Raw genomic sequence first — 14,190 nt, 5'->3', positions numbered from 1 at the left:
TCCTTCTATGTTGCCTCTACTCTTTTGCGACCTTTCTCTTGTCTCTTTGGTGCAACACACATTACTGAGCACCTATTCTGTGCCAGTTACTTTCCTGGACTCCAGGAATACTGAGGTGAAATGGACCCAGGCATTACCACAAAGGAAAACATAACAGGCTGGCAGGCAAGGCAGGTACATCAGCAGGTAACCGCAGTAGTTGGGGCCAAGTACCCTTGTGGAAGCGTGTAAGTAGGGGGGTAAGAGGAGACCATATCCAATGGGCACCTAACTCAGAAGATGGGAAAGAGCGTAGCGCAACGGATTCCTACTGCAGGAGACACTGATTCCAAGAGAGGAAACGAGATGTGGGCTCAGCCAGGTGAAGAGAAGGCTAGGAGAGAGATGTCAGAGGCAGAGATTAGAAAGCTTGGTGTGAGCGAAACTGCCAGCAGCGGAGTGTTTGTGAGGGAGCAAGTGGGACAGTGACTGGAAAAGGGGGCAGGAGCCTTACTAAGACGGGCCTTTTGTGCCAGGAGAGGTGATACACCTGCAAGAGGCTTTGAGGTGAGGACCGCCGGCGTTAAGTGGAAGGTGACATGGTCAGAGCTGGGTTTCAGGAATGCCATCCTGGCAGCAGTTAGGGCAGAGACTCCCAAAGTGCAAAGTGCATAAGAATCACCTGGAGATCTTGTTAAAATACAGATTGGTCTGTCTGTCTTCTCTGCCCCTTCCCCATGTACACTTTCTCCCTCTCTCTCAAAAGAAATAAATAAACTTTAAAGAAAAGGATTGGGGTGGAGGGTGCCTGGGTGGCGCAGATGGCTGAGTGTCCAACTCTTTTTTCTTTACATTTTTTAAAGTTTTTTAATTTACTTCGGCAGGGAGAGTGAGCGGGGGAGGGTCACTGAGAGAGAGGGAGAGAGAATCCCACTGACATGAACCATGAGATCATGATCTCAGCTGAAACCGAGAGTCCGATGCTTAACTGACTGAGCCCCCCAGGAGTCCCCCCCGCCTCCGACATTTTCTTGAGCATTCAACTCTCGATCCCAGCTCAGGTCATGATCTTGCAGTTTGTAGGTTTGAGCCCCGTGTCAGGCTCCCTGCTAATGGCACAGAAACTGCTTGGGATTTTGTCTCTCCTTCTCTCTGCCCCTTCCCCACTTACCCTTTCTCTCTCTCTCAAAATAAATAAACTTTAAAAAAAAATACAGATTCGGATTCAATAGGTGTGAGGTGGAGCCTAAGAATGTGTATTTACTTCTCACAAGCTTGTAGGTAAGACTGATCTGGCTGCTGGTCTGCCACTATGCTTTGAAGGACAAGGGAGGAAGGAACGGATGGAGAAGGAGGGGCTGCTGCAGCAGTTTGAGTGAGAGACGATAGATGGCAGCGTGGCCTTCGGCAGACAAGGAGGTGAAGTGTGAGACATCTCCCCGTGGTCGGTGCCATAGGGCTTGGAGAGGTGCGGGAGCATGATGGGACTCAAGGTCCTGATGTTTGCTTCCCCTGGCCTCCCACTTGTCTTCTGCCAGGGTCGGAGTTTGCTTACACCGTGGCTGAACTTAGGCTACACTCTGCCGCCTTTTATATACCCTTCTGCATCGCCCTTCTCATCCCCGACGTTTGTCACTTTGCCAGTTGGCCCACCGACCACGTGTACAAGAAGGGGCTCTCCTGGCAGCTTGCCCCCCTCACCTCCCACCACTCCTTGCTACTGAATTCTTCCCATACCCACCTCTCTGAGAGTGGGGATGCTTGGAACATTCCTCACCAATGTCTGCGCATACTTGAGCCCCTCCTTTGACACTCACTCCCTACCCTTTGCACCAGTCTGGAAGGAAAATCACAGCTTGTCGTTATCAAAAGCTTTCTGCTGGCGTACACTTACAAAATATGTTTTTGACACTCTTCTCTGATGTGTTCCCTGGTTCCTTCTAAAGTCACCCACTTGGAATTTTCTTTTGGGTTTTTATGGTGCATCTGAGAGCTTTCCTGTGTATTATCCCATTCACAACTTACCCCGATCACCCACCCTGGAACTGGCTGATAGTTGCTTCTATCTGGGATAGTATAAGCACATTGCCACTCAGCATCTTTATGTAGACGATTATGAACTAGACCCTTCTGGCCAACCAGATGGCCGATTTCCATCTCTCCTTTTCCTCGTTACATACTGAACTCTGAATGTCATTCTGGAACCCAGAACCATGCAGAGCACTTCTAGTGAGAGTATCTGATTTGTACTGAGTAGAATAGAGTCCAGAGATATTTCTGTATTTTGGTACCATTTGATACACTTCCAGGATTAGAATGTTTTCAATGATGCTGATTTAATTTCAGCCATGTGGGAAAGTCTTGTTCTGCACCTTGGTCTACACTCCTTCACCTCAGTCTAGCTCTCTGTTTATAAACAGCAACAGGCTTACACCTCATTTACAGAGAGTTTGGACCCCTCAAGAGGTAAGTCTTTTTCCTTCCCTGTCTTCCACAGGCTACATCCAAAAATCCCAGAACACCTTAGGGACTAAACCCTGGGACTGCTCCTTCTAAAAAGCTGTTTTGTTTTTCCTTAAAAATGCAAATATCTTCGGGTACCTGGGTGGCTCAGTTGGATGAGCATCTGACCAGCTCAGGTCATGGTCTCATGGTTCGTGAGTTTGAGGCCACCGTCAGGCTCTGTGCTAATAGCTCACAGCCTGGAAACTGCTTCAGATTCTGTATTTCCCTGTCTCTCTGCCCCTCCCGCACTCATACTCTGTCTCTCTCAAAAATAAACAAACATTCAAAAAATGCAAATATCATGACATTGCACAAATAAATAAATAAATAAGACCCATGTCTCACACATTTACCAATAGAGTCAGATGCGACCAGTTTCCCAAGAAAGAAGTTGAGCATGATTTCAAAGTTTGCACTGGGTACCACCCAGGAAATTAGGAAATGGAGCTCCTTCAGGACAGGGCAGAAGAAATTGTTGCCTAAGCTGTGGCCCTTCTGGAGGGTTGAACTCCCAGTAAAAAGAACCACTAAGAGTGGTAAGAGGCTAATTACCAGGTAGAAGCAGTTCATTCTAAAATGGAGCCCTCTCTGCAGGCAGTCTAGTCTTTTAGCATCTGGTGTAGAGCAAGGTGCAGTTAGAAACATCAGAGAACAAAGAATAAGTAGGAAGTCAACTGAGGCCCTTTCCAAGGAGTCCATAGGCTCAGCGATAAACCCTGGAGGGAAGCACAGTTTTAACTGGGTACTTAAGATTTTCTAGCGGGGAGTAAGCAGAGGAACAACCCTTGTATTTTCCTGCGCATGTGTGAAATTCACTCCAAGTTACAAGTGGTTTTTATTTTATTTCTGAAAATACAAAGCCGTTCAAAGTACTGCGTATGTAATAGATGGAAGGCTTGAAGGTGCTTAGGATTAACTGCTCAGAAAGATTTCCAGCCCATGTGGTTGTCTTGGGGTGGGGAGAGGTCTGGGAGTATCAAACGGAGAAGCTGCCCGACTTCCACCCTCTTTACCCATAGCCATACTGATACTGACAAAACTAATGTCCAGAAAAGCGCTCTGGAATCAAAAAGCTAGTTTAGTACCTGATCGATGATACTTTCTGGCAGACACCTTTTTAAAGCTACAAGGGAATGATGGTGTCATTGTCTGAGGCCTTATGTAGGCCTGGCAATGATCTAGACAGGTTGCATCTGATTCACACTCTTTGCTGGATGGTGTCTCATTGCTCAGAGTTACCCTTCACACTAAAGGGAAAAAAAGAAACAAAAAACCCAAGAGTACCTCCCTAATAGCAATCTTACCCCCACTCCTGGGACACTGAAATTACCATGCCTATATTGGAAAGGCTGTTGAAAAGTGACAGTGTAATAATAGCATTCTCAAGACAGTGCTCCCAAGTCTTGTCGAAATTGCTAGGTACTCTGAGTAATTAAAACAATTATAATTGTTTGTTTCCATGTAATGCTTTAGCACTAAATCCATGTGATGTGCATGATGCACAACCAGATTCCAAACAGTAGCTGGAGTTTTCTTTTAAACTTGAAGTCAATGAAACCTTCTGTATATATCTAGCAATATATGACACTCAGGACACAAGGGAGACCATTAGATGTCATATAGTCTGGCCCCTTCATTTTATAAGTGAGGAGATTTGGATCCAGAGCAAGGAAGAGACTTGACCAAGGGCTTTCTGCAGGTTAAAAGCAGAGCTGGAAATGAGCTCATTTCATTACACCAGGCTATCCTTAAATGTAAAGGAAAAACTGAGGTCTAGGTGTATGAAGGACAAGAAAGAGCTAAGCACCTGAAACTCGTTCCTTTGATTCACAATTTCCTTCCATGGTCACGCTGCTTTTTTCCTAACTTTACTTTTTCTCACCTTTTGACTGTACTGTTGACTCATAACTTCTCTCCTGCTTACAACTCCAAGGTCTCTCCCTTCCTGTCTCTTCCTTCCTAGAATCAGTTTTACTGCATTTAGAAGGAGTGCTCAGTATGTCGCCCAGCGGGGCTCTGAGCCGGTTGGAAGCCACTCTGTTCTGACAGGTTATGAATTTCACAGAAAGTCTATAAAGAAGCCATTAAAGAATAAGGTCTTTTAAAACATCTACTTAATAAGAGGCCGTGAAATGCAATGTACTAGGGTTACTGTGGAGAAGCTGTGTTGACTGTACAGAAAATCTTTAAAAATTCTATTCAGGAAACCATTGCAAATTAAATGAAATGGGGGAGGCATGTGTCAAGTTTGGGGATCCATAAGAAAGTAATATATCAATATATAAAATATTCACCAAAATGTTGAAATCTAGGTGATGGGATTTTATTTGCATTTTTTCTTTTTGTTGCCAGAATTTTCTCACCTTTCTGTAATGAATTTGTCCCATCATGTGTTAAAGCTGGATTCAAAAATGAAAAAGAATCATAAACTTCCAAAGGCTTCTAACTGATTAGCAAGATGTGAGGTCATGTGAGCTATCACTCAGGCTAATTGCCCTGTCACAAAGCATCTCATTCGTGCACTCTGTCAACACCCCCACATTAGCCAGGTGAGCTTGTTGCTTGTCAACACCTGTGGACTACACTGAGGGACCAGATCCGCCCTGCAGCAAGAAGCCTATAAGGGGTGCTTGACTCAGTCCTAACTTGGCCTCTTGCCAAGCTCCACCCTTGAAGAAGTCACTTAAGACTGGTATTTCATGCCTCTTTCCCCACGTAGACATCTGTCTGAGTTCCTGACCCTTATTCACCTAGTCTTTTACTTGGGCTTCTGCTGTTTGGTGCTGGATCCCACAATGGCAGCTGGCTAGATTCCATAAGCTCTGCTCTCCTCTTGACGGATAGTCACCTGTGTCCTGCACAGAGTAGCGATTTGCTGAACCCGTGGCTTAGCACCAAAACTGAACTCTTGGGCCTGATCGTGGCAACCTACCCCTTTCCTTCTAGTCTACCCTGCATACAGCCATCCAAGTCTTGAGTGCTGACTCATAGCCTGGGCTGTACAACCCAAACCCTAGAGGCTGCCCATTTTGCTTTGTCTGGCTTAGTCTGGGGCTGATGCCAGGTTCGCGGACCTCTGCCATCCTCCCTCCTCCAGGTTATTTCAATATGGCAGATCTATTGTTAGGACCTGCAACATAACTCAAAACAGTTGTCTGGGATTCTCTTACTGTACTCAGGGACAAGCGCAGCCAAGCTCAGGAAAATTTGTATTCATATATTTTTTTTAAGTACTGTACCTCTAAAACTCTAGCATATGAGAAAGAAAGACAAAATATGGTTTAACCTGCAAAATGTTCAGTTGGGGGGATCCGGGAAGGGAGTAGTGGCAGGAATTATTACTTACTAGCAGTCTTTAGTGGGAAACTGGAGTCTCAAGATATACTAGCCTTTGGGACTTAAAATTCGTTGCACACTCCCAAAGCAAGCTTCTCCAATATGTTGCTCCTTTAATTCCTTAGGTGGAATTATTTGTGCAGAAGGATCTGGTTAAGCTGACTCATTGCCATTTATAAATCAAAACCAAACATATTCCTCCCTTCTGAATGTTGAATTTGACATTTGCTCGTCCCACCTTACGAGGTTCTAGTCCATGTTCCTACAAATGCAGAAACGAACAAACATGTTCGTGGTGGCATCTCCAAACGGACCTGACTTAAGGAGCCTTTGTAGGCTATAGGCTACTAAGAGGAGAGATGACCTCTCTTTCATTGAACTTTGGGGGAGCCTGAGTCACAACATCTCTCATCTCTGACAGTCAGTGAGGGTTTACTGGTGACCACACGGTTTTACATGGGTGCAGGTTTGGTCCAGGGAAATGTTGTTACTGTAATACATGAAATATTTGTGCCATATCCCCCTTAAGACTTGACTTCCTAGAATGTTTTATTAGCTAAGTGACATTTCATCAGCAAGCTCACTGAAGCAGGGATTAGCTGCCTGGCAGCTGATGACAGGAAGATGATTCATTCTTTCCGTGCTTCCACAGATAGTTATTGAGCACCTACTATGTTTCAGGGTAAGTGCTGACTATATTACAGGGAGTTCGTGACTTCACCAAATTAGGAGAACTCACTGTGTCCCTTTGGATGTATACCACCTCTCCCCACCCCCACATACCATTGAGTCCCAAAGAATGACCTATCTTTTTCAACCTCATGCAATTCTCAGCCACCCTATACCTTATCTTTCTAACTCTGTCCGTTTATCTAAACCATTTCCATTGTCCATCTGCTCCCATGAAAGCCCGCTGACGGCTATTTCAGGTCCTGCTTACCCAACTCAGTTTTCCCCTGAAACTGTTGACTGGTTTTCTGCATCATTACTTCAAACACACACAAAAGCTAACTGCTTAAGATGTAAATATCAGGATAACTCCAACACAGTGACTCTTGAAAGACAAGCCATAAAGACTGGATACAGTGGTCAACTGCATGCGTTCTTAACCTGGAGGGCCCCATTCCAATCCTCTTTCTTCCACTTACTATACTTCTCTGCCCAGATTACTCATCTGTCAAATGGAGATATTAATAGCACCTATTTCACTGAGGATTTATCATGAACTAATACATGTAAAATACCTATACTAGTGCCTAGTACATAATAACTAAACATTCTTGTGATATATCTTAGCTATCATCATTACTTTTTAGATTGGAAAGAAATTGAGTAGTAATTGTGGGCTAGTAGCAACGGAGTTGATATTTTTGAGGCAAGTGCCTAGAACCTCCACATATCGGATGACATGGCTGTGAGCCGATTAGAACATGAGGCCCTGCCATTTTGAGAGGAGTCCCCTAATTTGATTATGTGGGACATGGAACTTATATAGCAACCATTTTTTCAAATGAAGTTTCTTTCATTGTTTTTGAGGTTTTCTCCCTCTCGTTCGGAAAGCAAAATATGCCCGTTAAAATATCAGGGTGGAAAAGAAACAGAAAAACAAGAGGAAGATATAAAGTGCTTATAAGCTCATCCCTCAAAAAACAGTATTAGGACCTTAGGGTAACGCTTTCCAGATAATTCTCAAGGCATGTGATATGGTAACACTTTTAAGCGTCAGCTCTTGATTTTGGCTCAGATCATGAGTTCAAGCCCTGTGTTGGGCCCTCTGCTATCAGCACAGAGCCTGCTTCAGATTCTCTGTCCCCCTCTCTCTGTTCCTCCCCGCTGAGGTGCTCTCGCTCTGTCTCTCTCTCGAAAATAAAATAAACATTTAAAAAAGGTAAAAAATACATATCATTAGTAGGGGCACCTGGTTGGCTTACTCTGAGGAGTATATGACTCTTGGGGTTGTAAGTTCATAATAAATAAACCCCATGTTCGGCGTAGAGATTATTTAAAAATAAAATCTTAAAAAAATAAACATCATCATTAGTTGCTGTATAGGAAACCACCCACATGTTGGACACATAAATTGTTTTCTCCTTTTAGTTATTGCAAACAACACCAAGATAGACATCTTCTTAGCACACAAAGATGTATATCCATCTTGGCACATAATCTTAATCATTACCTTAGGATACTTTTCTCCAGAAGGTGAATTCCTTAGCCTATTTAGGTTGTGCTGTTGGTTGGTTGTCTTCTTTTTGTCTGAGAATTTTAACGAAATACTGAAAAGTTTAATTTTTGTGTAAAATTTTAAATACTGAAATATAAATATAAATTGTGGAAAAGCTTCATGACCATCATTGCCATTGCTAGGTAAAGCAGCAAAAGCGCTTTCACTTCCTGCTGGGTACCAGAAGTCTGGAGGCAGCAGGCTGTGGGGAGAAGTGGGGGGGTAGGGAGAGGCAGCTCTGAAGTCTACACACTCCTTCAATTCCTGTCTCAAGTACTAACTTGCAGTTGTATGACCTTGGGCTCATTTTAAGCCTTGCTGAACCTTAATTTCTTCATATGAAACATCCCTTTTTATGACTTGGCCCATGCTTGTCTCTCCTATCTCATCTCTGTCTCTCACGGCTCCCATAGAACCCTCTGCCCTCAACTGTAAGATCCAGTCAGATTGAGCTACTCCGCAGGCCTTTCCCTCTTTCTCCCTTTACCTCTAGTCCAACTCCCTCCTTTTATTTCACTAATTAGCACTGATCATGAAGGCTTAAGTTAGACATCACCTCCCTCGAAGAAACCTTTCTGACCATCCTCCCAACATGTACATTTCAGTCTGGGTTAGTTGCCCTCTTCTTTTGTGCCATTAAAAAACTGTCCTTGCCACTGTAATTTGTATACATCGCACTGTAGTGTGCGGACCTATTTGCGCTTCTGGTTCTTCCTCTACGCTACGAGGTCTTTGAAGTGAGGCACAATTTCTTATTTTTCTACGTATCCTCAGGAGACAACACAGTGCATGGAAGCAGCGAATACTCCTCAGAACTTGTCAAGTGACTGATGAATGAATGAAGTAATATAACCATACCTGGTTACCAAACTGTGTTAGCTAATGATTGAATGAAATAATGTAAGTGGAAAATCCTGGAAATGGCATCTCAGGGCACTAAAGGCAATTGATGGTAACTTTGTGACAGATCTCTTGAAATCACTTAAAATGTTCTGAATGTGAAATTCTGGAGAACCTCTGTCTTTGTTTGAGTCTGTTGAAAGGTGAATTTCATCATCATAGAACCAATGGAGGACAAAGGACCTTTTGTTCAAGACAGCTAAGCCCAGTGATTAGTGGTGAGGCGCCATGCCTAAATGCTTCCAGGGCCTGGGGTCAGCTCACCCAGACAGACCTCCCCTCTCTGGCCCCACACCTTAGACACAGCAGAGAAAGAGGAAGTGGGTAAAGAAGAGAGAGAATAAAGAAAAGAGGGCTGGAATAAGATTCTGTGGGGGTAAATAATTGCAGCTTTTGCAGAACAGCTGTGTTTCGAACAGACAAGTTATACATCAGAGAGATCCACGGCCCCCAGAGAAGCGCCCCCCTGAACGCCTGTCACCTTCCATTCGTCCTGAGCTCTGCAGCCTTCTGCAGATCTTCCCTGTGGTGCCTTGCCTCAGCACTTCATTGGCCAATTCCCTGTGACCTCCCGAGGTGCAGATGATCTACTACTGAGGGTGGATCTCAGCAGAAGAACTGATCTAACCAGATGTTCTTGCCGTTCTGACAGGCTGCTTAGTGGCACCTCGTATCACAAAGGCTGGTCTTGCTCTCAGCTGCTGGGATAGCAGGCTCCGGGTCCTTTTAGGAAATTGCTGGCTCAGTTGGGCCGCCTCCCAGGTGGTTCTGCCCCTCAGGCCATCCCCTTTTGGTCCCCAGACAACAATTAGCTCAGTGAGCTTGAGAATTTCGAAGTCGCCAAGTTGTAGTTGTCTTAAAGCACAAGTGAAGACCAAGCTCTTATGTGTAATATGTTTGTATTTGTGACAGGACAGTGATGCAAATATGAGGTGAAGGGCATTTGAAAGAAACAGAGAAAATCCTATAGAATTCAGAGGAATCTTGTTCTTTGGGCAGTTTCACGGGGAGAAGCCCTACAGAAGGCTCTAGCTCTGGCTGCAAAGCCTCTGCTAGTCCTTCCCAGGCCTGGGCTGATGGCCTGGCCACGCACCGTGATGAAAAGTGAAGGGGTGGCAAAGCCCCAACTCACTGAAACTCTGTAGAGATTCCCACGAGTACAGACTTGAACAAACACCCTACCACCGCCCACCCAGCTCGGAAGATGGTTCCCAGTCACCGCCCCCAGCACCCCCAACGCCCTGGAGTGCAGGTTCCCTCCTCCTTGCAGCTGCAGGGGTGGGTAGAGAAGGGGCAAGGGGAGGGGGTAGGGGGGTGGGGGGGGTGGGAAGGCTTGAGTCCAGGCCTCGCCTCTGAGATGGAGCATCCGGAGGGCGGCCCGGCAGCTGGGTGACAGCAGAAGGTGCGGGGCCTCTAAAGGGGAGGGACCAGCACACTTGGCCTGCTGCTCAGCCTGGCCCTGGGCCAGACAAAGCACAAGCACTTCCTTTCTTTTTCGGTTCAATTTATTCTCTGAATCAACAAACCTTAGGCTATGAGGGGCAAAGCAAACTCAGTAGTTTAAACAAAGGCATTCATCAGGCAGCTGGGGCCCCCTGCAATGACAGATCGATCCCCCCCTCCACCCGAGCAAAGAACCAGCCAACCTCAGCTGGACTGGGACCCTAGGATTCCAGGATGATTTTTCCGACGTGGTTTCAGAGCTCCTTCTCTTGGACTTCTTGAGTATACTGGCAGGGGGGTGATGAGGTGATGGGGCAGTGCATCACCCAACACTAATGGAGCATCTACGTGGGGCAGGCTGCTTGGACTTAGAGGGAGGGTATATCATGAGATCTTAGAAAACCAGGAAGCTTCGCAACCTGCACAGTGACCCCACTTGAGCCATGAACCTACGATGTAACCAGTTACCAGCCAAGGTTTTAAAGCTACACAGACTAGGGCTTGAACCCCAGCTCACTCACTCATTAAGTAGCAACCTGACCTTGGTGGTTACCTGACCTTGGTAAGTGGACCTCTCTGCACCTCAGTTTACATGCTTATAAAATAAGAGGAAAATGATATACCAGACCTCATCCTCCTTCCAGGCCTTATTGCTGCTTGGACACTAATATCAGTATGTGTGTTCACCATCTAAATTTGAAGCCAAATTCCATAAGGCATTGGTGGGGCAAAGACTGGCTCCTTTCTAAGTGTTTTACATATGTATTTACATATTCATATTTGTGTATTATTCATTTACATATTCATTTAGCCTTTGTAGCAATCCTATGGAGCGGGTACTAATATTATCCCCATTTTCCAGATGAAGAAGCTCACCGCACAGAGAGATTATGTAACTACCCTAGACAGTGATACTTCTTTGATTTGTGTGAATGTGACATGAAATAGTCCAAGGAAAATACACATGTAACATAGGCTGTCCATAAATATGATCTGTGATTATTAGTCTAGTACTGTTATCATTACTATTAACGGTATTAGCATAACTATGAGTAGTTGCCACAGACTAATTTAAAATGTAGGTAAACACAAAGGGTTTGGCTATTCCCATCTGCTTCCTTAAAGGAAGCCCAACATTATTTTAGGTAACTCTAGACAGTTATTATGGACCCTCCCAGGATTAATGGCTCCAGGGGGAAAGAGCAAATCCCCTGGGGCTACTGACTAAACAAAAGGCAAACCTCTAGAAAGCCAGGATGAATTAACCCTGGGAAGCCCCTGAGGAGGAAGCACAGACCTAGGCAAACAGCTCTTATTGCCTGGCGGTGGGCTGCAAAATCAAGACTTACGCAAAGAAACTCCAAGTTGAGGGTGAAAGACCATTCTGTGTTGGTTTGCAAAGTGTAGAAGTAAAGAGGTCTGCAAGCAAGGGAGAGGGGAATTAACATGGCTTGACTACCTTCCTTGCGTCAGGAATTGGGTAATTCATTTATCTTCATAACGACTTCATGAGGTAGGTACTATGATTATCCCAATTTTACTGATAAGGGCACAGGCTCAGAAAGGTGAAGTGACTCACCTGATGTTCCATGGTTCAAGGCTGCCAGAGCTGGGACTCTAACTCTTTCCACAGCCCCATTTTGTAAATCCAAACAGAACTCATTATCGCCCGCCCTAAACGTGCTCCTTTTATTCTGTTCTCTGTCTTGGTGAATGTGGGCCACCATCCAAGCAGTCATCCAAGACAGAAATTTGAAGGCCATTCCTACATCCAGACCAGCATCAATTGCTTCTAGAAATTCTACCTCACTAACATCTCTTATATCCATCCTTCCTGTCTGTCTCTACCATTCCGTATCAGGCTGTAATATTGATATTGGGGAATGTATATTAGGACATAGGCTGACTAACATTGGAACCACTGAACTTGAAGCCATCATCCAGATTCTGCCTGGCATCTATCTCCAGCACTCAGAACACATATTTCATGAAATATTGGCTTACTGAGTGGATGGATGCCTAAATTAGTGAGTAAGCAGATGCAAATATTCCCACTTGGAGATTCTTTTTATTAAAATTTTTGTAAAGTTTATTTAATTTGAGAGAGAGAGAAAAGGCACGAGTCGGGGAGGGGCAGAGAGAGAAGGAGAGAGAGAATCCCATGCAGGCTCATTGTTGTCAGCACAGAGCCCAACGTGGGGCTCAAACTCACAAACTGTTAAATACTGATATGAGCCAAAATCAAGAGTCAGCCACTTAACCGAAAGAGCCATCCATGCGCCCCACCCCCACACTTTGAGCTTCTTAAACTCCTCAGTGATTCTCTACCACCTTCAGGATCGAGCCCAAACTTTATATATAGGCCAGTTGGCCTGAATGATATAGCTGCTGACTCCCTCTGCTTCAGCTTGATTCTCAGATTGACTTTTTTTCCCCCATAAAAAAGCCATGTTCTCTTTCCCATATTGGCCGTCAATCTTTCCTTTGTGTGGATTACCACACATCCCCCGCTCCCCCTCACACTAGCTCCTGCTCTTCACCTCCTTAGCTCGTGCTCAGCAACATAAATGGTTTATCCTTTGGAAAGTTTTTCCTGATACCCCAAATCCAAGCTTTAGAGTTGCCAGAACTCAGTCTCAGATTGGCCGAGTGACTTGCCCAAGGCCACACAGCTTATAAGTGGCAGGGTCCAATTTACCCTGCTTTATGAGATTCCAAATACACATTATATCATTTGTATTACTCCTCAACAACTCAGGGAACTAAGGAGTTAAGTGACTGGCCCAGGATTACACACCTAAAGTGATGTAGTTTTGTAACTCTAAACCCAGGTACATTCTACTATACCAGATCAATTCCATCTCATTGAAGTCTGAAAAACTTTGCGTTATGAAGGGGTAGGGTATCTATTTCACTATTGACAGAGGTACAAAAGATCCCTCGTCATTATAAATTGAAAAACCAGCTCCTAGACAAACATCCCAAGGGTACATACCACTACCAATAAAAAAAAAATCCCTGGACAGTTCTTTGCTTTCTTATTTAGGGTGAATAGTGCTCCGTCCTGGCACTACCTCCCCTCTAAGTCTTTCACAAAATGAGGCCTGGTGGCCTTTATGATGTTTTCCCAAGGGAATGGAGTGAGCTGACTCACTACATTCTCTCCCTGGGTAAGCCAATGGGTACCCACTGCAGTGGCCAATACCATCACTTAGCAATCAGGTAAGTGTAAGATTTGAAATGATTCAGACTTCTAAGGGTGCCTGGGTGGCTCAGTCGGTTAAGCGTCTGGCTTTGGCTCAGGTCATGATCTCACAGTTCAAGAGTTCGAGCCCTGCGTTGCACTCTGTGCTGACTGACAGCTCAGAGCCTGGAGTCTGCTTCAGATTCTTTGTCTCTCTGTCTCTCTCTGTCCTCTCCCCCCCCCCCACCCTCCTGCTTGTCCTCTGTCTCTCTTTCTCTTTCTCTCTCTCTCTCTCATAAAAATAAGTAAACATTAAAAAATTTTTAAAAAGAAATGATTCAAACCTCTTAATTTGACTCTGGGCTCTAAAAACCATCGAAATGAAGTGTGCTTTTGGAAATTCACAAACTGCAGCTTTTCTTCCCTTCCACCATGCTTCCATAAAGACAGAATTGTGTCAGGCAGGGGGATATCAGACAGGATTGTGTCAGATATGGTGCTGAGATTATTATAGTCTTAAAACTCTCCATCCAACCCGGAGATAAACAGTTCAGGCTTAAAAGAAGGTCACCCTGCAATGACACTACTGCTCCTGGTACCTGTAGGTGTTAGGAGGATT

General features: G+C 44.8%; 1 protein-coding gene across 1 annotated transcript in view; it reads right to left on the bottom strand.

The window, feature by feature from the left end:
* Positions 1–12,216, bottom strand: part of FRMD7 (FERM domain containing 7) — a 46,827-nt gene extending 34,611 nt beyond the window's left edge. The window contains exons 1-2 of the mRNA XM_039239852.1: positions 11,967–12,216; positions 10,077–10,456 (exon numbers count right to left, since the gene is read on the bottom strand). Of these exons, the coding sequence (XP_039095783.1) occupies positions 10,077–10,456; positions 11,967–12,216 (630 nt within the window). The remainder of the gene's footprint in view (positions 1–10,076; positions 10,457–11,966) is intronic.
* Positions 12,217–14,190: the final 1,974 nt, after the last annotated feature.

Source organism: Hyaena hyaena, unplaced genomic scaffold (genome assembly GCF_003009895.1).
Source record: "Hyaena hyaena isolate Hyena2069 unplaced genomic scaffold, ASM300989v1 scaffold_162, whole genome shotgun sequence".
Lineage (NCBI taxonomy): Eukaryota > Metazoa > Chordata > Mammalia > Carnivora > Hyaenidae > Hyaena > Hyaena hyaena.
This window is presented reverse-complemented; position numbering and strand designations above follow the sequence as displayed.